At 32.6% G+C, this 27,707-nt stretch overlaps 7 protein-coding genes across 11 annotated transcripts in view; 3 read left to right on the top strand and 4 right to left on the bottom strand.

The window, feature by feature from the left end:
- amon (prohormone processing protease amontillado) overlaps positions 1–9,105 on the bottom strand; it is a 38,874-nt gene extending 29,769 nt beyond the window's left edge. The window contains 2 exon segments of the mRNA XM_033339012.2: positions 8,673–8,861; positions 8,864–9,105. Of these exon segments, the coding sequence (XP_033194903.1) occupies positions 8,673–8,861; positions 8,864–9,100 (426 nt within the window). The 5' untranslated portion in view covers positions 9,101–9,105.
- A 794-nt stretch (positions 9,106–9,899) lies between these two features.
- LOC117159693 (uncharacterized) lies at positions 9,900–12,452 on the bottom strand. 2 transcript variants are annotated; one of them, XM_076624400.1, is made up of 3 exons: positions 12,080–12,452; positions 10,629–12,010; positions 10,343–10,530 (listed from the first exon to the last, which is right to left on the bottom strand). In XM_076624400.1, the coding sequence occupies exons 1-3, from the start codon at positions 12,153–12,155 to the stop codon at positions 10,495–10,497; spliced, it is 1,494 nt and encodes a 497-aa protein (XP_076480515.1). In that variant the 5' UTR covers positions 12,156–12,452; the 3' UTR covers positions 10,343–10,494. The 2 variants fall into 2 exon arrangements, with proteins under 2 accessions (XP_033195714.1, XP_076480515.1); XM_033339823.2 differs by having other exon boundaries at positions 9,900–12,010; positions 12,080–12,438.
- A 232-nt stretch (positions 12,453–12,684) lies between these two features.
- On the top strand, positions 12,685–14,127 carry LOC117161048 (CDAN1-interacting nuclease 1). Its single transcript, XM_033342292.2, has 6 exons — positions 12,685–12,919; positions 12,995–13,099; positions 13,175–13,305; positions 13,383–13,462; positions 13,543–13,592; positions 13,660–14,127. The coding sequence occupies exons 1-6, from the start codon at positions 12,822–12,824 to the stop codon at positions 14,042–14,044; spliced, it is 849 nt and encodes a 282-aa protein (XP_033198183.1). The 5' UTR covers positions 12,685–12,821; the 3' UTR covers positions 14,045–14,127.
- Positions 14,128–14,264: 137 nt separating this feature from the next.
- LOC117161401 (uncharacterized) lies at positions 14,265–16,538 on the top strand. 2 transcript variants are annotated; one of them, XM_076624415.1, is made up of 3 exons: positions 14,265–14,715; positions 15,461–15,551; positions 15,649–16,538. In XM_076624415.1, exons 2-3 carry the CDS (start codon positions 15,462–15,464, stop codon positions 16,138–16,140), a joined length of 582 nt encoding a protein of 193 aa, XP_076480530.1. In that variant the 5' UTR covers positions 14,265–14,715; position 15,461; the 3' UTR covers positions 16,141–16,538. The 2 variants fall into 2 exon arrangements, with proteins under 2 accessions (XP_076480530.1, XP_033198835.2); XM_033342944.2 differs by having other exon boundaries at positions 15,438–15,551.
- Positions 16,539–17,729: 1,191 nt separating this feature from the next.
- On the bottom strand, positions 17,730–19,957 carry LOC117160804 (protein FAM50 homolog). 2 transcript variants are annotated; one of them, XM_076624407.1, is made up of 5 exons: positions 19,878–19,957; positions 18,520–19,232; positions 18,276–18,430; positions 18,078–18,190; positions 17,730–17,996 (listed from the first exon to the last, which is right to left on the bottom strand). In XM_076624407.1, the coding sequence occupies exons 2-5, from the start codon at positions 19,169–19,171 to the stop codon at positions 17,876–17,878; spliced, it is 1,041 nt and encodes a 346-aa protein (XP_076480522.1). In that variant the 5' UTR covers positions 19,172–19,232; positions 19,878–19,957; the 3' UTR covers positions 17,730–17,875. The 2 variants fall into 2 exon arrangements, with proteins under 2 accessions (XP_076480522.1, XP_033197754.1); XM_033341863.2 differs by lacking the exon at positions 19,878–19,957 and adding an exon at positions 19,487–19,806.
- On the top strand, positions 19,958–22,224 carry LOC117160700 (uncharacterized). Its single transcript, XM_033341759.2, has 8 exons — positions 19,958–20,147; positions 20,218–20,434; positions 20,538–20,688; positions 20,751–20,865; positions 20,961–21,014; positions 21,125–21,283; positions 21,358–21,482; positions 21,552–22,224. Exons 1-8 carry the CDS (start codon positions 20,051–20,053, stop codon positions 21,723–21,725), a joined length of 1,092 nt encoding a protein of 363 aa, XP_033197650.1. The 5' UTR covers positions 19,958–20,050; the 3' UTR covers positions 21,726–22,224.
- spn-E (tudor domain containing 9 protein spindle E) lies at positions 21,961–27,661 on the bottom strand. Of its 2 annotated transcripts, none has more exons than XM_033338155.2 (10): positions 27,318–27,661; positions 27,028–27,223; positions 26,670–26,967; positions 26,123–26,580; positions 25,661–26,030; positions 25,428–25,594; positions 24,158–25,348; positions 22,963–24,099; positions 22,551–22,885; positions 21,961–22,473 (listed from the first exon to the last, which is right to left on the bottom strand). In XM_033338155.2, exons 2-10 carry the CDS (start codon positions 27,205–27,207, stop codon positions 22,335–22,337), a joined length of 4,275 nt encoding a protein of 1,424 aa, XP_033194046.1. In that variant the 5' UTR covers positions 27,208–27,223; positions 27,318–27,661; the 3' UTR covers positions 21,961–22,334. The 2 variants fall into 2 exon arrangements, with proteins under 2 accessions (XP_033194046.1, XP_076480502.1); XM_076624387.1 differs by having other exon boundaries at positions 27,323–27,661.
- Between the last annotated feature and the right edge of the window lie 46 nt (positions 27,662–27,707).

Raw genomic sequence — 27,707 nt, 5'->3', positions numbered from 1 at the left:
TTTCTTTCACAGACGATTCTATTTTGGATTTAAATTTGTTATCTCTTTGAAATTTATTGGGAATTTATTTCCATACAGAGTTTCTGGAAAAAAAAAGCAACTTCGTTTGAGTCCGCTCGTTGCAGATGGATAGGTTCAACACGTGCAGCACCGAGAGATTAGAATTCTATAGCGATGCAACGCCTTTGAAATCCTCAGTGACGATGAAGCTCTCTACAAACGTACAATGACGCTTCTAACGCTTTAATGGAGAAACATATTGCGTGCATCCCGGATTTTCGTCGACCCTATGTTATTTAATCAAGCTCCACTTCTGACGAAACAGAACCCGCCAGATGACCGATCAATCTGGGTGGATTTTATTTGGGTCAACGAATCTACCTGTTCCATTAACTGTCCTATTTTTACCATCGTGAGAGAATTAAAGCGCAATATTTCCTTAAATATATCTGTCAAATTTCTTTACATTACAACTATCCAACTTAATTTTCTACTTCTCTTATTCAATAAAAAAAATCTTAGATATATAATCGATGCAAAATATTTTCCAGCTTCCATGTAGATTTTCAGCCTTGTTTTAAAATATAATTAACAACAATCGAATCTCGCTACGATACTAATAAAATTTCAAAATGGTCTGTCTAGTACACGTGATATGTTGATAAAAAAAGTAAAACTTTAATACGTCGCTGTATTTATATCGCGTGTTTAGATACGCTTTACAGATCGGTAATTTAGTGTTCGAAAGGATCGCCTATATTTTAATGCAGAAGAAAAGAAGGAAATAGAGGATAAAGCGGGATTCTGATAGAAATAGACGTTTTATCTCGAGAGACATAGTACCATAATGTAGAACTAGTCGCCTCTTAATCGAGTTTAGCCTGGGCTACACGTGTCACGTAATCTAATTAACAAACGTGCACCAAGTGCGTAACATCGAACACAACATTACGTTATTATACATACGTTCACCGGATAAACCTTTCCCTTCAGCCACGGCTATCGCATATAGATACGATTTATCGAGCCGACGCGACGTTGTATTGGAAGCGTGCGTCGGCGAAGCTCGTGCGGTCAGCCCGAGCGAAGAAATATGGAAGCCAGCCGCTTTAATTTTCCCTACGGTTTATCGGAAACGTGGAAGCTTTTACACGACGTCGCGTCGTGTGAAACATCGTTACAAGCGTGCGAAGGTTAAACAGAAGGAAAAAATTGGAAGCCCGTGAAAACTTTTTCCCACTTAATCCAGTTAATAGATAGATAGATAGAGTTGAAAAATCAATTTAACCGCACCAATGCATAAACTATCCGCGTACAAAGAACATCTGGAGAAATATAAGCAAAGTACTAGAAAGCTGCCACCTTCGGTCACTGACAAGTTCAATAGATACTATACGAGAAAGGTTTCTTTGAAAATGTAGCGGATACAATGTACTTGCATTACGCAACTTCGGATAAGAGAACCAAGAAAAATGTTAATGTATACGTCTCTCGAAGCTCACAGTGGCACAACACTGTTGTTAAAGGACATACGGTAACCTCGATCTTCCATTTCCTACACAATTCTGGTACCATTCGTGACACATACGTATATTACATACATATACATATTAACAAAGTTACAGGAGAAAAGAGAGAGAGGAAGGAAAGTCAGCATAAACAACGTATGGTTAAGGAAGCGTGATGAACGTATCTTGTTTAACATTACGATGTGTGCACAACTCCTACCGTGAAACACGTATACAACGCGAAACGTTTTCGGATTACTGGTGCATGAATAAAGTACGTTTTCGATGCACTCGTCATCTCCAATTGTCTGTTTGACCTTACAAACTTAACTGCTGTGTGGGCGTTTTTGGATATATCACACATGCTAGACATACTTAGAAAATTACCCTTAAAATGTACTGTTTCGTCAGGAGAATGGAAATTGCTTCCAAAATCGAGCTGTTAAGTTATAACTACGAAAAGTGTCGCGCCCAGTTTCTACCATCAGGAAGAAGAGAATATTCCGACAAATAGAATTTCGGGAAATTTATATAAATTTGTATATACAAGCGGGAAGTAATTTTCTATTTAAAAGGGAAGAGGATATTCCGACGCCTCGAATTTCGAGAAATTTGTGGACGAATAGCAAGCAATTTTCTATTTCGAAGTTAGGAAAAATCGAATGAAGAGAGAGAGAGAAACGAGTATTTTCTCCTATTTGTAGAATGTAGAATTTGAAATATAAATATGAAATCGAAGGTGTATAGAAATGGAAATTAGTAAGATATTTTCGAAGAAAAATTCAAATGCAGGCACACGAGAAATTGGCCGAAAAATTAACAATCAGAAGCTTTAACATTTTCTCTTCTACAGCAATAATATTCTCTCATCTTTTAATATTCATAAAACGAAAACGATTTTACGTGTATCACGCAACTAATTAAGTCAACGGAACAAGGAAATAAACAGAATGATATTAAAATAGAAGGTCGAGCCATTAAAATCAAAAGAAATATTCCATTCCATTCCATCAGCAGGGTAATTATTCTTTGATCAAAGTTCAGGCATAAAGAGCTAGGAATCAGTTTATTCGGCAAACTTGCATTTCTTCGGCAACGTTACCTTCGTAAATTAACTGGCTCATAATTTTCGTTTGCTCGTTAAGAGTCTCATCTTCTCGATCGCAACGAAAGTTCGTATGATTCCGGATACGAAAGTACTCGTTACGTATTTCGTATTTCCTATCCTTCCCGTGGAAACATTCAATCGCGCGCAAAGTATAATTTAATTAACAACTTGTGTTGCAAAAATAACCATTGTAACGACCTATCGATTGAAAGATAGTCGTATTCGACGCGAGATACGTATTTGCAAAATATGACTGATTTCATCGTAAATTGGACCAACGATCTTCGCATTGGCCAATTAATAAACCAGGTGCACGGTGTACGTAACTATGGAAATTAAAATGAATCGATTTAGCGTAATCATTCATCGTTGCATACGGGTAGTCACGACCAACGCTTAAAGTATTGCGTTACGTACAGAGATAAACTTAAACTGTAATTCGGAATACTTTTATTGCTGGCTTACGTTTACGTATAACTAGACTGCGGATCTTTATGCAAATTCGTACTTTTATGAATACGATTAAAGCACTGGAATACATTTCGTTTTCATCGTCTAATGAGAAAAGTACTACGAAATGCGAAATACGAAGTTTAATATACTTGGATTTAATTAATTGATACTTAAACCTTGTAATAAATACAATAGCATGGTAGAACTTCTTGTAGCCAGTGTAGCTGGACGAATATGCTTGAACAATCGTTTATTTAAATAACAAAAACGATCGATGTCTTAGATTATATTTAACAATGTAGCCGATTGACAAAGCGATATGAAGCTCGTTTACACTTGCCAAAGTGTGTTAACAAACATTTTCTATTAACGAAGGAGTACGATATAGTTGGTGGCAATGTTTCTATCGAAGTTTCCCTCAACCTGAGAACACGATTGCGTAAACGTATAGAGGAGATTGCCAGAGTTTGTGAACCGCGTTAAGTATAAAAGTTTTCCCTCTCTGTGTCCGTTTTCTTCGGACTGTGACAACGAGAAACAACAATGATGAATAAGGCTTCCGCCTTTTTCATATTTTTCCAAGGGTTTCGCACGAGTTTTACAACGATAAATCGAAAGGTTACCGGCGTTACCGCAACATTCCAATCGATCGACCTATTTAACATGATTATTCCACGCGGCTTCTCTCGGCTAATCTTTTTATTATTCGCGGGAGGGAAACTATCGCGTCTTCGTGAAGTTTCCTTGCTCTATGGAATCCGCTTTAAAAGGTATTCATAAGATGTTACGCAACGATCTATCAATACGTGACCCGAAAGCCTTTCGCTTGCTACTCCCTTTTTATTCCCTTCGCGACGATGAAAATCCGTCGTTACCAACGATGACAGTTCTAATCGGTGGCCGGTGGAGGCGATCGATCAACGTGATAATCCAGCGTGTACGTCACTGCACGATTAATCGTGTGAGACGGTCGGGAAACCCAACGATCAGATAAAACAACGTCACAGACCGTTGTAAATATGGCGTTCAAGAAGAAATCGATTCTCTGGAAACCGAATAAATTACATTACCTACACGACTACGGACCAACCATCGTCATATTCGCCAATCTTTGTCAATTGATTTTCTAGCCAATTGACTTCACAACCCTCCACGTTGGTTGTCGAACCCGAAACAAAATTTCCGATCGGCTGACTTTCAAAACCATTTAGAAATTCTATTTCACCGACTGTTCTACCAAGCAACTAACTACCCTTCGGTTAAGAAGATCATTCACCGATTGCTAGATGGCTAGATCGTAGACTGAACGGTATCTTAACACTTTACCGACCGATAGCCTATTAATCGGCTTTTTATTGCCGACAATCTTTCTCATTATTTGAGCAGTAATTTGCTATTTAGTACCAAGGTACCTTGCTCAGTTGCGTCAGTTGCGTTGCTTTGTAAGCTCCCACAGTTTTATACCGATTCGAAAAACTTTCCGTTCGCGATGAACGAAAAGAATGGTATTGAAGAGTCTAAGCCGAAACAGAGCCGGCGCCAGGGAGAATCTGCGACTAAGATACCGGTCGGACGTTGCTGAGATACCGGTCGGATGCTGTTGAATCGTTAGCGGTCGGTAAAGTGTTAACGAACGTCTTACCGCGTAGAACGACAGACAAATCTGATAATGTATTAGGTCGTCCGAAAAGTTTCTTTCGTTTCATAAGATGATAATAGATGCACATTTTCTGTTTTATATTATTTTATCGAATTACGTATGATCCATTTTGTTTTATCAAAATGAAGATCACAACGTTCGACAGATCAGGTTTCATATTTGTATAAAGACGCATCGTTGTAAAAGACGTGTCCGTAAAGGAAAGACACTTCTCGGACAACCTGATATTAAACGCAGGCGGAAACGTACGCGACAAGACGTATAAGATTACGCGGTGTCGTGAAACGTGAAATGGCGACATTAACAAACATAACATGTTATAACGAACTATTAATTAAGACGCGTAAATCTAAATCTGCCGCGTTTCAAGATACATGCAATTTCTCTAGGTCAACTTCTCGTGTTTCCTTTAACCGGTCTTTAAATATATGGAGGGCTGAAGATTATCATGCAGTAAGGCAAGATGTTGAGAATTTAGGTTTAGCCGTGTACTCTGACTCTCTGAAGTATCGTAGCTCTAATTCCGCAATATAATACGTAACATAATACAATACATAAAAATATAACGAATTTTTTACAACGATAGAGGCGGGACGCTGTTTTATCAAAAATCACAATGGTCTGATTCACAGCACTCTGATTTTCAGCCTTCCGCATTTACTTACAAAATTAAAAAAGAGTCCCTTTAATCGAGGCATTATAGATATTACGGAACGAAAGAAAATGTTTGCTCAAACTTCTCGCATAAAGTCTCTTCTATTCTAAACGATTCAATACTGGAAAGTTTCATGTTAAAAATGAGCGTAACGAAAGTTTGACTTATCCTCGATTATCTTGAGAATTTAGACTTAGCCACGTACTCTGATTCACTAAAGTATCTTGGCTCTAATTCCGCAATATAATACGTAACACAATACAATACATAAAAATATAACGAATTTTTTACAACGATAGGGGCGGAACGCTGTTTTATCAAAAATCACAATGGTCTGATTCACAGCACTCTGATTTTCAGCCTTCCGCATTTACTTACAAAATTAAAAAAGAGTCCCTTTAATCGAGGCATTATAGATATTACGGAACGAAAGAAAATGTTTGCCCAAACTTCTCGCATAAAATCTCTCCTATTCTAAACGATTCAATACTGGAAAGTTTCACGTTAAAAATGAGCGTAACGAAAGTTTGACTTATCCTCGATTATCGGAGATATAAAATACATCGCAATGCGGTGAACTGCTGCCTACACAGATTACGAGAAATGCCTGGAAGCTCCGATATTTTGTTACTGCTCGTTAGCAGAAACAATTCTCGTTAGCTTCGGCCATCTATTAGGCAAAAATAAAACAGAATTATTCTTATTGACGATGATAAACGATAGCGTACGTTGAACTAAATGTTACAAGGTACGAACTGGGGCACAATTATCGGTGAACCGGTAACGAAACGAAAGAGTGGACTTTTCCGAGACAAAGAAGAGCCAGTAACTTTCGTCCGACGAACCCAATAAAAGGAAATAACCTCTGGACGTCACACCGAGCTACGACTAACGCAATTTATCCGACAAGATAGACCCTTCCTCCAGCCTTCCGATTAGAACTTGTACCCTCGAGTAGCGTTTCGCAAGAACCAACGAAAATTTGAAACCTGCCTTCGCCGTCTTGTTAGTCGTTGGTTTTCCACCGTGAGAACTTTTCTCCTATTTTAATAGAACTTCGAGGAACATTCCTATCGTCGTAAAACGCCAGAAACGAAGGTTCTCCCCTTGTTTGAACCTCGCAAGAATATCTTTATCGTTACTCAATTTCATGCTTGTAATTACAGACTGCGGGCAAACTTCGTGGCGAAAAGGTTTTCTTATCGTCGAACCAATTAATTACTCTAACGTACATATCCGCTTTTTAATTGCGTGGCCTGTTACGCGCGTACCGTTAACATCCGGCAGGAATTTTTAGTTAAACTACCCTCGGAAGCGAGAAAATTCTCGGAAATTCATTCAACGAGATCACACGGTCCGAATTGAGTTCACGAATACACGTGTCCCTTTGACGAGCGCAAAATGAAACATCGTTTAACGAATAGTAATAAAATTAGTTTTCCAGAAAGGAAAAACATCTTAATATTTTGGCTCAGTCGTTGTTTGTAGCAACGAAAGGGAAAAGATTCGTCTGACGAGGGAATATTTCATTCGCAAAAGTTCTACCGTTTATAAATACTCGTAAATGGAAGTTATAGTCCTTTATTCGCTATCGTTCGCTTTCGTCGAAAATATATATCGTTTTTCTGGTAAACGGACGCTCTTTATCGTGTAATGAAAGCAAAATAGTTAGGGGAAATGCTAGCTATATTGAACAATGCCTACGCAACGTTTACCACGTAGGCGTTGGATCACGCCGCGTCGCTTTCACTGTTGCGCTGTCTGACCATAAACTGATGTTTTCACTTCGATTAAAGCAAATTAGAGATCCAGCTACGCTAGCCAATTAATTGACACTTCAATGGATATGCTAAGAATAGATAAATCTACGACGATGCGAGTATCTTTTTCACATTGGAATTTCGAAGAATTTTTTCCATAATCTTTGAAACATGAGAAAATAAGTGAATGGACACGGTGCTAGATAAAACTCTTCTTCTTGGTACAAGACCGCTCTGCGAGCAAAATTAATCTTATCGTTAGTACGTATCCTACGTGTTTATGACGTCGACCAACTGTTTCGAACACGTTTTCACGATAATGCGGGTGGTTGTTCGTGACAACGGGCCACGAAATCAATGCCTCTGGTAGATTCGGCATACCTGCGGTGAATATCGGTCGTTCATGCGGCCAATTGATAACGATTTCGCGTCGATATAAATCAACAGTGAACTGGAGCAAGAATAAACAGGGCCAGCAGAGACTTTTTCAACGATTAAACCAAGAATACGTATCAAGAAAATTAAAAAACGAATTTTGTCCTATGATTCAACGACCATATCGATATGTTGAAGATTTAAAAGAAGATATGTAATTATAAAACGAAAAGATATATGTATATATGTATGAGCCTCTCTGAGGCTAAACAGATCAATTTTATCTTTCTTAAATTTCTTAATTTCGTTACACAAGTACACGAATAAGTTATTAGAAAAATGTACTATTTCATACAAATAACAGCAAATTCAAATGAAAATTTAGAAAACAGCGTTTATAACATCATCGCTTTTCTGTATTTTCCAATTTACGTAATTGATGAATGTGGCTTCTCAACGACCCCATGTAATAATAACATTCCTCTGTGTGTTTATTCTCTCATTAAAATTTAAATCGGAAACAGCGAGAATATCGACGCTAAATATGTTTGTTTACATCGTTTAACAACTTTATTGCTTCCATGAATTGTATGCTCGGTATGCATATACATATGTGTATATGTATATATCTAAGGGGAAGTTCGACTGGAACCCAAACGATAACATATAAATACAGTGTCGTTCTTTTTAAACATTTTTTTATTTCTGAGCAAACTTATCGATCGTCCAAGAGAAATTTCATTCTTATCCTAGCATGTTCACCCTATCCACGCTCCGAGCAACACTCCTTCACCCCAGATAAGCAATTTCCTTACAACAGTCGTGTACGTGCTACATTCGACGATATGTGTCAGTGTCAAGAACTCGTGGTTCTGTAGCCTAGCATTATTGCGTGATAATTATATCGTGGAAATTATTTCACGATCAATTCCATCGTTCTCTCGATTCCAATACTATCTCACTAAAGAACGATACTCGGCGTAACCGTATTTATTCTAACCAAAGTAAATTCATACTCTGTTCATAGATTCATTGAAAACAAATAACTCGCGTATCTTGTATTAAAATATGGACAACAAGGTTTCTTCGACTCTCTCATAATATCATTATGATAAAAACGATTATTTTTACGAGTAAAGGTCGAAAAACTTACCGGTCCAAGATTGAAAAATCCATTTCTAGTTGCCACACGATCGGCAACATGTCTTTCCGCAGGTTGCCTCATTTTCACGAGAAACGTGTTCGTAAACACCTCTGCACTGCTGCCGGCGCATAGGAGCGCGATCACCGATAGTAGCATCGTGACAGGCCGGTGGGGTACGCTGATAAATCTCGCACTGTATCGGGCACTGTACTCGGTGTACGCGATGGTACTGCGATTTTCGAGCTGTCAACCACCTCCACGGAAGGGGAAGCCGATGCCTTTTTCTCAGTGGTAGTAGCGACGCTGGTGGCGTTACCAACAACGTTCGTGTCACTGGTGGTGAGGACGTCGGCAGGAGTGGTGGTAGAATCGTGTGAGTCGACGTATGAGCTCGCCGAATCGAGGGCAACAATGCAAATGACACGTGTTCTTCCCATGCTCGTCGCTGGCCGACTAGCTTGCTGCCGTTTCTCGATCGAACCGCTCGACCAATCAGGAACAGGTATGCGCGGCAGCGCAACTTCTGATTCGTCGAACACGTATGGTGGGGATGGACGATAACGTGCGCGAAAATAAAGCGCGTAGAATTGAAATATCACATATTCAAATATTTGAATATTCAATGCGTTTAAATTTGCTCGTATTATAGGAAAGAATTTATTACCGATCATAAAATTGTTTCACGTGCGCGAGTGGAAACACCGCGACGTGTTCGACGATCTGACGTCACGTGTGTATCGATTAAATACACGTTCGAGTAATGGCGCTCGACCACTAAACATGCGCTATAACAGTTGCTCTTAAATATTTACGTGATTTATTATTATTTTTTCTTATAGCAGACTTATGTAAATTCTTTACTTTGTTCGTAATTGTTTATAGATATTTACTTAAATCTTTCGATAACCACGTTAACGCTATTGCTTTTGAACATACCTGGTTTCGCGCGATTTCCTAAGTGGTAGAAGCTTTTACCAGACATTTCTAAATGTTGTATCTTTAAAAAATAATAATTTATTTGAATGTTTTAATAGTTCTGGATTCGTTAAAAGAATTCCTATAGCACAAAGTTTAAGTAGAAAATTTCGAAAATACAAATTTTTTACCAATTCTTTACCAATAATATGTAAATAGATTGTACTGAATGTGCTATTTTTAGTAGTATATACTCAACTGTATCAGGCGATGGAATGACACTACATAATGTACACTTACATGAAAGATAAATAAAAATACTTTTATAAACAGGTTTACAAAACGATTTGGCATTTATTCTGAGTTCTTAAACTTATTCTGTAAAATTAGTACACATTACAATATATGTTACAATCAAATAAATATATTTTTTAACATACCCGTAGTATTTTAACATGACAAGTATTATTTACCATCCGTGTTCTCTGCAGAGTGATACTAATTTCTTTAAGAATAACCTAAGATTATTAATGCGACTAGGTAATATTTAAAAAAATCTTTCTGTATTAAAAAAAACTTTTTTTATTTAATAGCTCTATATTTAGGTGCAGTTGGAATCACAGAGGAATGAACAACAAGCACAATAATTGTACATAGAACAATAGGGTATTACGACATAGTGAGAGGTAATTTCATTGGTTCCTGTAATTAAAGAATACCAGTCTTTCACCTTTTTACAGACTTTTCCTCTGGATTTTCTGATATAGTACCAATTGATCTCCTATTCGTATGTCGTAATTTTCTCTTTGCCTCGAGTCTCATCTTTGCCTCTAGCCGTTTTCTTTCTATTTCTTCTGGAGTACATCGTACTGGCTGAGACTCTTTCATGCTAGATAAATTGCTAGTAGATTTGTATTTAACAATACAATTGCCACCTTCTTTTTCGTTTAATCTGTTAATATCATGCGCATTTTCCATACCATTAATCGATGGAATATTATTATTTTTATATGGGTTCTGACCTTTTACAATTGATGATGAAGTACTTACTGATGAAGTCGAATATGAACGGACTTTTGATGCGTTTTTATTTTGATAAGAACATAGATCTGATAAACATTTCGTTTTAAAAAATTTTCTGTTTTCTAAGGAATTTTTACTAGGAAAAGAATTTTGTATTACTTTTTTATCAGTTATAGTCTCAACTTCGTCTACTAAATCATCTGTAAAAAGCTTACTTTTACTAGGGGTTACTAATTTCGTAGCAAAATTACTTGGCATTTTTTTATTAATTATTGGATTAGAAATAAGTTTGAATGCTTTTTTGGAGTGATTTGTATTATGGCCTGAATTTGAAGGATTAAAGTCATATTCTGATAATCTAGACAATAATTTATCATCTTCTATGCAAGTTGCCAAACAGTCATCAAAGGAATCATCTGGAAAATCTGACATACTCTTATCTTGCAATGTTTGTTTTCCATGCGATACATTTGTAACATTATTCCTGATATTCTTGGAATTAAATGTTGAAACATTTATGGTAGAATTCGTTTTACTTGAATTATTTGAATATGTTTTTAAATGACCATTTGTACTAGTTAAAGAAGTTCTAGAGATATTAAAACTTTCGGAGCATTCACTAGAGGTATTAGATGTGATTAAACAGTAAGTCTTCTTTTTAGGTGTAGAAGACAATTCGTTTTTCTCATTTATTGTAGATAATTCTATTATTTCATTCTTTTTATCTTTACCTAAGTTCAATTTTTGTTCAATTTCTTGACTACATTTTACCATTGAATCATCAACTGAATCATCAAATAAATCTGCATAACTTGCAGGGTTTTTGTTATTACTATTAATAGCAATAAAATCCATTTTAGGTTTACAATCCATTATCATATCGTCACTACTATTGCTCTCCAATTCTATTACTAGCGTACTGCTAGTTTCAAAGTTTGTATTATCTTCATTTTCAATATTATGATTATCACAATTTTGTTGCATGCTTTTCATCTTTTCGCTTAAAGCTTTCAATTCTGCTGTCAGTTTTCCAATATTTTCTATATTTTCCATTTTCATCTGCTTCCTTTTAAGTGGCTTTTGCAGTAATGGAGAATTAGAGTTCCGTTTCTTTTGCAACTGTTTGGTTCTTTTTGGTGTTTCAATGAGACTGTTTGATGGTGTTTGTTTGTCACAAGAATTTTTAGTACTAGATGTCTGCCAATCCCAAGCAATTTCATTACCTCCATCTTGAGTACAAGATATTGAAGTTGGACTACACCGATAATATAATTCAGGAGAATCTTCTACATCATATATTACATAATCCTTTTTTTCAATTGGTGTATTATAACCACAAACTCGTGAATCATAAGAATGTTGAGGCGAATTATTTCCTATATCAACCTTCATACTTTGTTTAAGTGAACCTATAACTCATAATTTACATTATTAAAAGTTAATTAATTATATTTATAGAAATAATATTAATTAATTACCTTCTTGTACATTGTTAGTTTTACAATTTTCTTGTTGTACACTACATTTTTTTTTTGAATTTTTATATTTATTCATTATTTTTACAAAACTAAAATATAAAATAGAATGGCAAATTAACCAAATCTGTCAATGCTATCAAATGCTATTATCTTTATACTTATTTAAGAGTATAAATATTCGAGTTTTTATGTCCTTCTTTTTGAATTTTTGCGTAGACAGTTTTGTTTTTGTTATATATACTTTAAATTTAACAAACTTACAATAAAACTAACAAAATATAACAACTAACACACTCCACAATTCTCTAACCTTACTTCAACCTTTCTTATACTAAGTGAAAGTAGTCACTAACAGCCTATTAATGTATTCCACTATCACAATTTATTACTCCAAGATAAATTCATAAAATATCAAGATCACAACCTTAATTTTTGTAAATAATTATAACAAGTACTTTTTATGATTTATAAAAGACAAAAAAATAACGGGCCACGGTTATTTGATCTTAAATGATAAATTTAAATTTCCCGCAAAATTAATATAATCTCAAACTTCAAATGATAATACTGAAAAATATATACTTCCTGTCAATAAATACCAAGAGTTTACATCTCTAGGATAGTATCCATGAAGAAGTTTTTGAAAGTATCAATGTCAAGTATACAATTATACGATAATGTTAAAAGAAAGTTGAAATAATTTAAGGAAATTTATTTTGGACTTATAAAATAAAAGTACAAGATGAAGCTTGAATTATACAACGATATAGTGGCAACAATTCGAAAATTTCGAGGTTTATCAAAGGATTGTAGGGATATTTTAAAAGAGAAGTATAGCGAGTAAGGTTATTTTTGGCAAAACCAATTCTTATTTATTATTCACTGTAATAAAGCATTAATTTTTCTTTTATTTAGGATTCCAATACATACATTATACAGTATATTATCTTTAGAAGTACAACACAGAATGAAAATTAATCATAACAAGTTATTTGGTAATAATAAAAACTATTATGATACGTACGTATATCTTTCATTATGTTTTTAGTATGCAGAATTATATACACTGTCATTATTAAATAATTTAAATAATAGTTACATAGAAGCTGTACAAAATGGAGAACCTGTTGGAATTTTATTGAAAATGGCAAAGGATATTGGTGCACCACCTGCATTATTAGCCAGAAATGTTCTTGAAAAACATTGTGGAAAAGATGAATCTAATGGTAATTTATATATGATTTGAAATACCTTACAACAATATGTAATTCTTCTTGAATTATAAAAGATAACATATTTTTAGTTTCCCGAAATGAAGTTAGTAAACTATTTAAGGATACTACCCTCATACAGGACAAAGATCTTGCATATGAAGTCTATTTGGTAATAAATTTAAAATAGCTAATAAATTTACTAACTTAAGAAATAATTGTACTGTATAATAATTAAATAATGTTTTACAGTGTATATTATATGACAATTTGTATGGCCCTATATCAGATGCTGTGGGAACGTACGTATTATGCCATTAAGTATTTAAATTAGTCAGTTGTGCATAATCTTATAAATTAAATTTGTAGTTCTGTAGGTCAGGAATATGAATTAAAGTTGCAAAACTACTTAATAGAACGAAATCTTGCATTTCGTAATGAGAAGCATTTAAGATCAAGGGGATGTGATAAAACTCCAGACTTCAAGCTTGAAGTACCAATTGCAGTAAATGGTTTTGTAATTAACTGGATAGAATCTAAGGCAAGATTTGTAAATACGGAAATACATCAGAAATATATCAAAGAACAATTTCTAAGCTACTGGAACAGATTTGGTCCAGGACTTGTAATTTATTGGTTTGGATTCTTAGACAATCTAAATGAACCTAACGAAAAAAGATTTATCATCATGGATCATTTCCCAGAAGATATTACATACATGGATCCTACTTGTATTAAATCTACAACTTTGTAATCATAACGAGCGTAATTTTAAAAATTTTAATAATGCTAATATTGCATGATACTCATATAATAAGAATTACTGTTAAATATAAATAGACATTTTCGTTAATATCAACTTATGATATTTTAAAGTTACTTAAAAAATGTTCCAACAAGTAGGCGTCACGTTTTTTCTCCTTCCTTTATAACTAAACTACGATTAATGATATTAAAGATCACAATTACAGTAGAGAAGCACATGGTATATCGCGCAAGCGAGCTAATACGTTTATTTATATATCGAGCTGTATCTGGCCATAGGCGCCGCTACTGTCGCTATTTCAAAGCCAGTATGCAGTGTCTCGAACAGCTTTCAAGTGCTTACTAATATAGCACAACAAAAAACCCAAAGAAATAAATATCAAAACGTTTTATACTTGTGAATCGGTCTGTAATACAAGAATAATAAAACGTCACATGCCCGATAAACACAACGTAATAACAAACCCAGTAATGTTGTAAATGAACATTTCAAAACTAGAAAATATTAATTGCGCAAATTAAATCTTCAAGATGCAGTTCGATAACACCTGTCATTATTGAGAGTCATTGCACAACCAAAATTAGACGAAAATTACCACGTGAATCTCGTTCTTCCTCACTGTACTTGATTCCAAGAAACGTGAGACCGGAAAGATCGAGGTAATGTTTTGAAAATTCGCCAATAAAATCATTTAAATGATCAAATTGCACAAAAATTCGTGACTGTGCATTAACAATTTTTTTTTAAATAAAAATTTTTTCGAATTAAGTTCGCAAAATAATTATTTACATCCAATTTCATAATAGTGATGTTACTTGTTAAATGATTTCTGGTCACATTTGATAAAAAACAGTACTCTTAATTTTAATAGCACTACAAAGATGAGTAAATAAATACAAATAAACAAACACCGACATTGAAAGTTGTGTGAAATTATCATGTGTCCTTGAAATATGATAACATTGATAAGTTATCCAAAAAAAAATACTTTCGTGGTAAATTTCAAATCATAACAACTATCAGTGATCGTTTGCACTTATTGTGACACGTAACCTTGACCTATTTCACCCTCGTTCTAGATTTTCATAGTTCAAGGACACTTCATATACATGCGTCGAATTGATTTCCATTCACAAATAAATTTGAAAAATTCTATAAACGCAATCGCATTCGATTTCCCAGCAATTTTCTTTCGAAGAAAGACGCAAAGGACCAATGATAACTTTACACTAATCTTATCGAGAAAAATCACGATTATTACATTTCTGTTAACTCTTTAAACATCTTACTCATCAATGATCTTTTTGATGCTAAATATATATTCTTCATTTTCCATACAATATTCGCATGTGTAAAATTACAAGATTATCTATTTGTATAGCATCGTGATATATTTAATAATAGGATGGCTGAGAAAGTAACGAAGAATCAAAAATTGCATGAACAGTCAATGAAAACCGCAGTACAATCTCAACTCGCCAAAATAAAAAAGGAGGTGAAGTAACAAATCCTGAAAAGTTGCCGTTTAATACTTATAATTTGGAAAATAAACGGGTATTGATTGAATAACTCAAATTTCAACATCTCTATAGGAAGAAGAAGAATTATGGATATCAGGGGAAGAATTGTATACGGAGGGTAGCAGTGACGAAGAAGAGTACGAAGCGCAATTACGATCGCGCCGCAAAATCAATAGCAATCAATCATCACGCGCCTCTTCGGCTAATCCTAGTGTCGAACGACGAGGTCATTCACCCGTTCCATCTGAAATCAAGTTGAAATCAGGCCATTCTATGGGTGCTCGTATGGATATTACTGAAAATCAATTTATGCTGAAATTTGTATCGCAATATGACAAAACCTCGTCGAAAGATTCGAGTCGAATGCCGCCAATAGAATCTCCAAGATCCGATCGTCTTCCTACGACGGAAACATCTATGAGTTCAGTTACAAAAGATTTTTCTGAACTTTCAACCACGGAAGACCAAATAGAAAACATGGAAATTTCATGGAAAGCAAACAAAGGTACTTTCGTCTTACCTAACTCTAGTAACGATATAAAAAAAGAAACGAACAAATGCTGACATATAGAAAAAGTTGCATTTTCATTGTTATATTCTTATTAATTCGTTCCAAAAGTATTTATTCTATTTACTATGTTCTATATACTTATGTAAACTATTTAACCTGAAATAATTCCTTAAATATTCGATTTGATGTTGCTTCTACTGTACATCTCAACATTTTTCGCTATGTACTTCGTTACATACATACATAAGATTTGGTAAAACAAATTGTACTTAATTAGAGTTGTTACATAACAATGAAGAATTGTTCAGAAGTGAATGGGATGATGACATTAATATTTCAAATATTGCTGCGCAAGATGAATGTATACGAAAAGAAATTTTAGAAGTGGAAAATCTTGATAACGTTATACACGTAATGAACGATAAAGTAAAAGTAAATTGTTTGTATTGTAAAATAAAACACAGATCATTTTTTTAACACTGTAAGCGAAAATGTCTTAATCATACTGCAGAAAGCAATCGAAGAAACTGTATTGTATCAATATGAAAATCGAAAACGGCTAGAAAAAATGTTAGAATCGAATCCATCTGAAACTGGTAAATTAGCAGAAAATACGCGGCAATTCTTTTACTTATGTCCCAAATATACAACGCTAAATACAGGTATGACAATAAAGTTATAATGCACGAAAGAATTCCATAATAATATATTAATCAAGAGATTATTGGATATTTTAAATAGTATATATTTTATATCTATATATTTAATATTACGTTTATTTACATAATTAAAAAGTCTAACAAAAAAATTGTATTTTATAAAATTGCAAAAGCTAGAAATTCGTAAATGTAACGACTCGAACATATTGATCGAGACGAATAATTATAAACGGCGACTATTTCAAAATAAAGATGGTATAAATCTCTTAAATCTTGATAGCAAAGTAAGTTATATTAATAATCGTACTGTATGAGAATTACGATTTTTCATTTATTTTTCTCAAACTTTATCTCTTACCGGAAAGGATAAATGGGAGTTTATTGATTCAACTTATTATATTGAAAATATAAATAATGTAATAGAAGATTCTAGTAGTAATCCATATATGATGAATGCAGAGATGAAAGAAATGTTATTAAAATTGAATAAAAGAGTGAGTTAGAAAAAGTTCAAATTAATCAAAACATTATTTTAAAGTAATAGATTTTTCAGGAAAATTTATCTAATAAACAAGCATCTTTAAAAGAAAATGATAGTATATTTGATATAAATAATGCAATTTCGACATTTGGTAATATGTCAACAATAAAAAGTGTGCAGGATATTTATAATGATCTTATAGATGAAGTAATAAAGGAAACTCAAATTATTAATACATCATCAACTGTAAATATCACTGAAAACGAATTAAACATGTAAAATGGATCATTTTTCTAAATTTATATAATTAACTTCATACTTTTACAACTTTGTCAAAGTGTATTAAGTAATAGATATGTTATTTACAATATATATGAAATATTTTTTATGAAATTACTGTACATTATTCGAAATATACAGGATACATAATATTTAGTTTGCGGTGCCTATTCATACTACGTAATTAAGGAATTTAAAATTATAAATTTCTATGAACTCTCTATAGTTAAAATACAGGTATTAATATTTATTGATTATGTAATACTTTTAACAAAACAAAAAGTTCTCCTAAAATAACAATTTTCCTTTACTGAACACAATATGTATTAATTCTTTTGTACAATTATTTCCTATACAAGCTATCTTTCATTAAATTTTATCTTTTTTCCTATTTTTATCTGATATTGTGTATTTATCATAACTTTTTGTTGGGTCAAAAGGTTCCCATCGACTGGCAGGAAATATATGTTTATTTCTTTCATACCAAGATCTGAAATCATAACATAACATAATCAAATATAATTAATCATATACATACAAACATCACAAATAATGTTAAAATAAATAGTACCTAAGTAATACTTTTCCAGCATGAGATTCTTCTGTTTCAACAGAAGCATCATGCATAACACGGATATCATCATGAACATCAAATGTAAAAAGAGGCCCACTCTTTCCTCTTGCCTAGCAAAAGAATCGACTAATAATTTTTCATTTTAACAATATCACATATAGGTATATGAACATGGCTTTCTTATACTACATTTACCTTTGTTACAATAAAATCATAAAATGTATAATGATGTGGCAAAATAAGATCTTCTTTGACATACATTAATTGATCAGCCATGACTGTTTTAAGTTCACTGAATTCACGTCTTAAAACTTCTAAACATCTCTGAAGAAGTTGATAAATGGAATTACCTACCAACAGTGCGAACTAATAACAATTAGTATACAATTATTCTTTTGATAAATTTAAAAAATATTAGTTATAATAATTAAACCTTTACCTTTTTTCATAATAACACTTCTTCTGTGTCCAGAACCATCCCAATAACTGAAAGTAATTTCAATCTCTTCTTCTTTTAATGCATTTTGTTTTCTAGCCCACTCTTGTCTTAATTCTTCCCTTAATCTGTTCTCTTCTTCTTCTCTTTCTCTATCAGGTAGAAAACTTGTATCTACATCTGGATTTTTCTTTATTTTTTTTATTACTGGTCCAATATCATTATCTTTTAAAGTTTCTGCTTTTGATTCTACCTCCTCTTCAGAAAGTTCTACTTCATCTTCATCTAAATTAAACGACAAAGCTTGTATTTGTTTCTTCTGCTTATTTTTTTCAGCTTGCTTTGCAGCTAGGGCTCTTTCTTTTTCTTGTTCCTTTTCACGTTCCTTTTGTGCTAATTTTCTTTCACGTTCCTTTACAATATTCTCTTGTTTTGCTTTCATTTCATTTAAGGTGACTAAACCAATAGTAGAGGTTTTCAACTGTTGTTCAACTGCATTGTAATGAGTTGCAAATTTATTTTCTATGTTATGAATCTTTAGGTCATCTTCTATTTTCTTTTTCCTTAATTCTATTTCTTGTTGAGCAATTTCTCTTTTTTTCATCAATTGCATTGCTCGGCCAGCTTCGCTGGCTGCTCCTTTATAGTGTGCCATATTTTCTAATGTATTTGAAAAAATATTTTTCAAAAATCTTGTTACTTAACACTGTTAAGAGCTGTAAAAAAACACCATATTATATACATTCTTTATATTAACTAAATCATCGCCAACTTTTACCAAGATTGATTTCTACATAAAAAAGCCAGAGATTGAGGTTAGGTATAAGAATATATAACAAATATATTTCAACTGTATGTGACAAATGCACTTTTAATATTTGTAACTCGTTAAAAGGAGTGTATATTTTAAGAAGAAAAATTATTTTTATTATACGGTAAGTTTCTTAGTAATAAAAAGTATGTAACTTACTAAATTCTTTTATTCATTAGAAATATTATTAGTTGTAATTCATGTATATTTTATAATGTAAATGTTTCTCACTAATTTCATTAATTTCTCACCAACATAAAAAATATACAATCACATCATCCACACATTTCCAGATTCTGACTTGAACTTATGGACATAAAATATCGACTGTACAGAACACGGTTTAATATATGTTATGGAATATGAAATATGGAATTTCGTGTCTCTCTACTAACAAGGCTCAGAATTTACATAGTACAGATGTAATATGCAATGCTTTTTCATATCCCACATTTTGAAAATCACTCGCTCATATACACTGATATCTGATACAACAATGTTTTTAAGTCTAAAGTCGACGTTACAAGTTGTACAATAAGTTTGTGTATACCTTGTTTGATACGAAATCTATCCAATATGTAGTCTGTGACCAAACTGTCTATATAATATATAACGTATCCATAACGTTATCCATAATGTATACAAAAAATATGTCTTGACAGGTTCATTATTACATAGTAACGGATTTGCATTATTTTAAAATCGAAAAAAAATTAATTAATCATGCCGGCAGTAATCGTCGGTCCTCCTCAACGTAGTGAACAAATGTGGCGAGCATTAAAAGCTCATATTACAAGAGAAAGACAACGGAAGAAACAAGGTTATCTTTTTTTTAGGAAATTGCCATTAGATTTTCACTTTTACTCTAATTTTTTATTTTAAATGTACAGAACAGGAAGCAGATGCAGAAGAAGAACGGTTAAGGAAAGAAAGAGAACGGCAACAAAAACAAGATGTAATGACTTTAGGTGAAACTAGAGAACAAATATCAAATCTAGAAAATGAGCTTTCGCAATTAAAAGATGAAAAACATCAATTATTCTTGCAACTGAAGAAAGTTTTAAATGAAGATGATAATAGAAGACGGCAATTAATCAAAGAAACAAGGTTTATACTATATTTCTTAAAATATATTGGAATCAAACGGTATCAAATGGGATATTGGTATACATTTAATGATATATCATAATTGATTATTTTTGTTATACAGTGTATGTTCTGAAGTTTTAACAGCAGTAGGGGGATACCCTGGAGCAGGCCCTAGAGTAGTTCATCCACAATTGTTTCTTCCTTTACCAAGAAGCAATAGTCCACTTTACAAAGTAGCTGTAGGTGCACCAACACATACTTTATTACCAACTGTAAGTATATCAAATTTGTTTATTTGTAAAAAATTAACTTACTTATAGATGTTTTTCTCTAGGGGCCATTAAAGAGGACACATAGTCCATCACCACCTCCAACAGCTTCCCCATATCATGCTGGTTATGGATACAAACCAACGCCTTCGCTTCCAAACTATAATCCTCCACCTTCCAGTAAGTATATAAAAATACAGAAGTTACATTTACAAAAAGAAATATGAAAAAAAGAGAAAAGAGAGTATTAAACGTAGATGTTTGTACCTGTATAGAATCTGAGGAAGCAGCTAGGAGATCTGGCGATTCCCGAGCTGTTCTCTGGAACAGTGAGTGAATAAACCTTCTTTAATTTCCATGCTCTTTCTTTACAAAGCCATCAACAACAACGTTCACATTTCTGATCCTCAATTTTGAAATTTTATGCATTTTCTTACAGAAAATAATCAGTACTCCGCCTCCAATTTTTATTCAGCCCCTACTGGTCAAAGTGTTTATAGTTATTCTGCATCAACATCGCAACCGTCCCGCGAACCTGAACCAACTAAGTCAGTATATCTCTCAGGCAATAGAGCAACGTTGTCGACACATCAATCTGGTATATAATTGTATTTTTATTGATCTAAAATTATACAAATTAATAAAATCCCTACAATACTATTCTTTTATTAGCATATGTTACAAGTTTGCATTCATTGGACCATAAAGGTGCCTATGCAGAAGATAAATTTTATTTAAGGCCAAGTAGCCATGTTACTGTTCATGGTGGGGCTATTCCAATTCAGCAACCTCCACAGGTATCTTTTTATATTTAAGTATTATATTTCCATAATAATGCATCATCTTAACAAAAAATTTGATAACAGGGTGCTAAAACTGGAGGAATTACATCAGGATATCCAGTAAGACCACCGCAACCACCGCCAGCTCCATATCCACCACCACCACCAGGTACATATGTTAGCGCCTCTGGTGCTAATGTTCCTGGACGATTGTTATATACCCAACCTGGAGCTCGTTATATCCAGAGAGAAGTTTAGAGTATGACTGATCACACATACTTTTGAAACGACTTGAGGTAACTGATTGTATTATTTATATGTTTCACAATCATCACCATACAATATTATTGAAAAATGTTTGAAAATGGGTGTATTTATCAATTTCATAAAAATATTGTAAAAAGAAGTATTTTATATGTTGTTACCTAAATGCTATAATATGTGTAAAATGTATAGTTACAAGATTTATAGATATATTGTAGTAGGTGCAACATTTTTATTTGTATATATACTTTATTTTATATTATAAACGATTTTGCAGATTACAGTAAAAAATATTCAGTTACACAGCAAATGAATATTAGTCATAATTTTGTAAAATTACAAAAAAAAAGTATAGTCATCACGCTTTCTAAATATAGAATTCAAATAAAAATGCGTTATGTTATCATAACAAAGTAATATACATTATGAACGAAACTTAAACATTTGTAACAAAAAGTATGTTTTAAATAAAATAAAGTTGATAGAAGTTTAATTCTTCCAATGATATATCTTCAATACGTAGAATACTAAACATTTTATATTTTATAGTTACTTACTAATAATAATAATAATAATAGTCTGTGTAGTCTGTCATGTTATGGTTCAAAGTTTAACTCCTAATATATTTTCGTTTTGCCTGTGCCTCGCTGTGTACAAATGATTGCGAAGGTCAAATATATCACATACTGTAATGTTACATAATTTACAAGGAATTTGAGTAATTCCAGTTTTCCTTGGATCTCTATAATATTAAAAAGGAATATAAAATAATTGGGAAATGTCACTTAAACTTAATAGATGTTCCGCTAATTTACTTACTCAGTTGCCAATAATCGTAAATCTTTTATATGTTCTATAATTTCATGTATTTCATTTGCTTCTTCCAATTCTAATGCATTATGGAGTCTGTATATACTATTAGTGATCATGGATTGTTTATTAGGCCGAAGCAACAGCTTTTCATTATACAAGTTCCATCTATCAAAATTATTAATTAATTCTGTAGCTTGAATCTTTCTTTCTTTCTCAATTAAGTTGAACAATGCATCTTTTATTCTATTCTGACAGATAATAATTTCTTCCATATTGTTATTGCTATTAAATTGTTGATTAATTTGCATTCCAATATTCATCCAATGACGTAGTCTATTTATCTGATAAACAAACGAGGAAACTAAACAAATATACTTAAACAAGAAAAAATATTTAAAACAATATGAACTGCTCTTACAAATTGTAAATCATCTATTGTAATTTCGGTGTCAAAATAAAGTTCTATATCGTGTTCCGGATAAATACTATTCTTTTTAATAGGATCAAAACCTAATCCACATAATGCGCCAACATAACAGGTTCCAAAATTATTGCGTCGCAATTCCATATATGGCGTAAAAATCAATACAATTAAGGCAGTTAAACCAGGAATACGTGGCATTAATGTTGTATTATATAATGTTAAATTTTGACCACGTGCACTTTGAGAAATGGATGCTGCTACTAAAAGTCGGTGAGAAGAATCTTCAGGATCAGTGTCCAAAAGAACAGAATTTACCGAATTCATCGCCATTCTCACAGTTTTATCTCTACCAGCCTTAATAAGATGAATTAAATCAATTTCTAGTGGTGAAAATGGACCTCGTAATTTTTCTGATGTGTTGCATTCTGCAACTGCAGGAGGATCTGGATAGATATCGGACATATTGTCTTGATCATACTGTAACTTTTCATAGTAATAACATTGTTCATCCGACATATCTGATTGTTGCAATCTTAAATTATGATTAAAACGTGACAAATAATTTTCCTCTTTTTTTATTGCAAATGTTTTTTCAAGAAGACACTGATTTATACTAATTTCGTCTTCTTCATTTTTATGAATTAAGTCAATCACAACAACGCTATTGACAACAGAATAAATTTCTCCAAAAAGGAAACCAGGTTTATTAATTAATGTCCAGAATAGATCACATGCAGCCTGTGACCAATCTTCACTGAAATTATATGCTACAGATGGTCGAATGTTTGCTAATTTGCATTTGAACGCTAATGCAGGAATATCAAAAATATCACTATCATTCTCTAAACGTTTTAAATCGCACAATCGACATTCACTTGAATAACCATAATCAATAAAAAATAGTCGTACTAATATTTCTGGTAATGATACATGACCTTCCACTACTGCCCGAAGATATGTTTTGCGATTGTTTTCTTCATATGGAGCGATTACAATTGTGCCAATTTCCGGAGCCACCTTGAATGTTTCAAATTGATGTTGCATTTGTTCAATAGCTGATTCTATTTTATTCAGTCTTTTCATAATTATAGAATTACGTTGTTGAGCCCAAAAACAACCAGGATTTTTAATCTGAAAATTTAAGTTATAGATTAACTTCATATTTTGTAATTTGGTTAGAAATACGTACGTTTTGCATAATTAGAGGAATGCGAGTTATTCGCAAACCCGGTAATTCAGGTTTAATTTTGTCCTTTAACACACTTTTAGGAGTAAAATAGGATTTTTGCTTTAAATTCATCTCAGTTGCTCGTTGCACAGCCATATCTTCATGTAAAATTGGTATCTCTATGGGGATATTGCAATGTCTCATTCTGATTGCTTTATAAATAAATGGAGATATTTCTCTTGCTTCATTTTTATGTTGTTCTTCACACATTTCTTGAATGAACTGAACGTAAACGCGAGAAGAATTGTCAAAAGATACATTTATTTTTCCAGTAGACATCTTCAAATTTTTCTTGAAGATATCCTGAATTCTGCGGGCATATAATAGTCCAGGTTGTTTTAAAGGCCAACCTTGTAAATATACTGTCCTCAAGGGATCTAAACCACCTAGTAATTTTATTCCAGCATGTTCATTCAATTTACTTTCTGATGCTGGTACGTTATTGATAAAGTAATTCGGATAAAATGCACCAGCAATTACGATTTTTAAAATAAATGGCCGTTCTTCTTCTGTCCAAACAACTTTATTAACACCGGCACTTTCTTGTATACCTAATTTTTCTAATCTACGCGTTAATTCTGTTACCAGCGCTTTAACCTCGCGCAACACTCTGATTTGTACAAAATTTCTAATTGCCCACTTTCTTTCTTCTGCATCACTATTTAATCGACGATTAACTTTTTCGGTAATCCATACCTTATATACATTCATGAAAGTTACACAGTCACTGCAAGAATTAGCTGCCCAATTAAGTCTGACATTGAAGGCCAACAGTTTTTGTTGAAATGGATTATTAAGCATATCTTTTACAGACAAAGCAGCTGCAATAATTATTGTATCTTTTAGAACACTAAAAACATGGCCTAACATAATTAGTTTCGATACATGGATATTTAGTGGTAGATTAGCCATAACTCGACCGAGATCTGTTAATTCTCCATCAAAAGGTTGTATTTCATTGATCTTATTTAGCAATGCTCCTGTTTCCTTTAATAATAGTATTGTGTTTTCTAAATTTCTAAGATCAGGTGGATCAAGAGAAAGTGCTAAAATAGCTTTAGGTTCTCCCATATCTAACAACTTTGATTTGAGGATTAGATTTTCTAATGGAGCTCGTAATATTTCAGGTGATACTTCTTGAGGCAAAACATTCTATAAATTTTATAAAGTTTGAAACATATTTTATATTAACATTGTTACGTTTTTAAAAATGTTTTTTGACAGAAATTACCTCATAAAATGTTTGTGGTACTAATCTATATACTCTACCATCCATTACTCGACCTGTGCGACCTGCTCTTTGTTCGCAATTTGCTTTACTCGCCCATTTTAACTCTAAGCACGAAAAATTCGTATGTGGATCCGTAATAAGATGTTTTATTAAACAGAAATCAATTACTGAAAAAAATATAAAGTTAAATATTGTTTTATATACAAACTTTCTTTTGTTGTAGTTTAACAAACCATATTTTACATCAGGAACAGTAATACTGCTTTCAGCAATATTTGTAGATAAGATAAGACGACGATAGCCATGGGGTGGTTTTTGAAAAATCCTCTGTTGTTCTTCACTTGTAATTGAGGAATGTAATATCACTATATCCCACTTACTCTGTTCATGTTTTGGTAAACACAACAAATTATTAATTTCCTCAATCTCATTAATTCCTGGCAAAAATATGAGAATCACATGTCTCTCATAAAGATTTGTTTCTGAATCATACTTTGCATCATCAGCTTTCATGTCTACATCATCAAGAACTTTTATAAGATTAACACAAAATTCCAACATTTTGCTTGTAATACATGGTTTGGTAGCAGAAACTTCAGGTATCTGTAACAAAGTAGAAATATAATGCAATAAATACATCCAAATACACTAAATTTTAAATATTTTTATTTCAAATAGTAACATGAAATATTTACCGGTCCTAATGTAACCATTTGACAAAGATAATAGATACCAACATTAAAAAATGTTTTCTTTGGAATGTCAATAACAGGGGCAGGAACAAGTTTATTTCCCACAGGTGAAGAAAAATATTTAGCAAATCTCTCTACATCAAATGTAGCAGACATCAAAATAACTTTTACTGAACGTGAATTTGTATATAATAGCTTTCGAACAACAAGGAGAAGAAAATCCATATCTTCATTCCTTTCATGAACTTCATCAAGTATGACATGTGTATAGTCCAACATGTTTTTGTTATTTACCAATTTATGTAAAAGAACCCCAGCAGTGCAATATGTTAGACGTGTATCTTTACTTGTGTGGTTTATCAGACCTACTTGATATCCAATAAGGGTACCTATTGGCCACTGTCTTTCTTGGCTGACACGTTTTGCGATGCTTATAGCAGCAATTCTTCTAGGCTGCGTAACTACGAAATAAAATTATATATATTGTAAGAATTCTATTTAAGTATCTATTTAAGAGTTCAACTAAATTATTGCAAGGACATAAAATTACCTATAATATTACAATGAAGTCTTTTTTTATAACAGGAATCTAAAATAAATTGCGGTACTTGTGTAGTTTTGCCACAACCAGTCGGCCCTTGAATTACTACAACTGAATTAGTTTCAATCATAGATACTATCTGATCTCTTTTATTACTAACTACTAAATTAGGATTTGCATGATAAGCAAACTGATATGTTTTGTAAATGTTTAATGTTTGTTCATTTTGCATATCTTCCGTGACGTATGTACCTACTGATACATTTTCAAGACCACCTTTATCATTTGTATTATAATAACTTGCAGCCTAAAAATATATTGAGTTAAATAAAGTTCCTAATAATGTTCAAATTACAAATTACTATACCCGCAAAAGTTCTTCTTCTTCTTTTTGTACATATTCTGCTATATAATCTGTTCCTTTCTCTTCCCTTTGAGGATTTGTATCTGGTAAAAATACATTCGTAGATAGTCGTTTTTTCCGGCTCGTTGGGCCAGGTAATACCACTGGTCTATCATAAAAATTAGATAAATTACATGTATTCATCTTATATAAAAGATACCTAAAACAGTAAATATTTATATTTATTTTTAATTAATCTATACAAATACAATTCATACAACTGTTAAAATATATCTTGTGCTTCATTTTAATACCTTACAGTTTACACGTTTTTCAATAACCTTTAACAATGCCTTATTTTTTCCGTTAGTCAATAAATGTGCCCTAACAACTAGTTCGTAGTTTGTAAACATTAGCGAAACACATATCATAATACCACATACCACAGGCAAGATGGTATAAGATACTCTGTAATAATAACATATCAGTGGGTATAAGTCTGAATAATGATAATACACAAGTCAGGACCGATGAATTACTATCGTTTTAGTATAACAATCGAAATATTGTTATATTTTTCATCTATCAAATGTACGTAAATATAATGTGATTTTAAGATATATTCATTCTTTTAACTTCCGTAAATTAATAATAAAATAGAAGGATAGGGGTTCAGATTTTTATTCCTACGTCCCTATAAAACA

The sequence above is a fragment of the Bombus vancouverensis genome, chromosome 14 (assembly GCF_051014615.1).
Source record: "Bombus vancouverensis nearcticus chromosome 14, iyBomVanc1_principal, whole genome shotgun sequence".
Lineage (NCBI taxonomy): Eukaryota > Metazoa > Arthropoda > Insecta > Hymenoptera > Apidae > Bombus > Bombus vancouverensis.
This window is presented reverse-complemented; position numbering and strand designations above follow the sequence as displayed.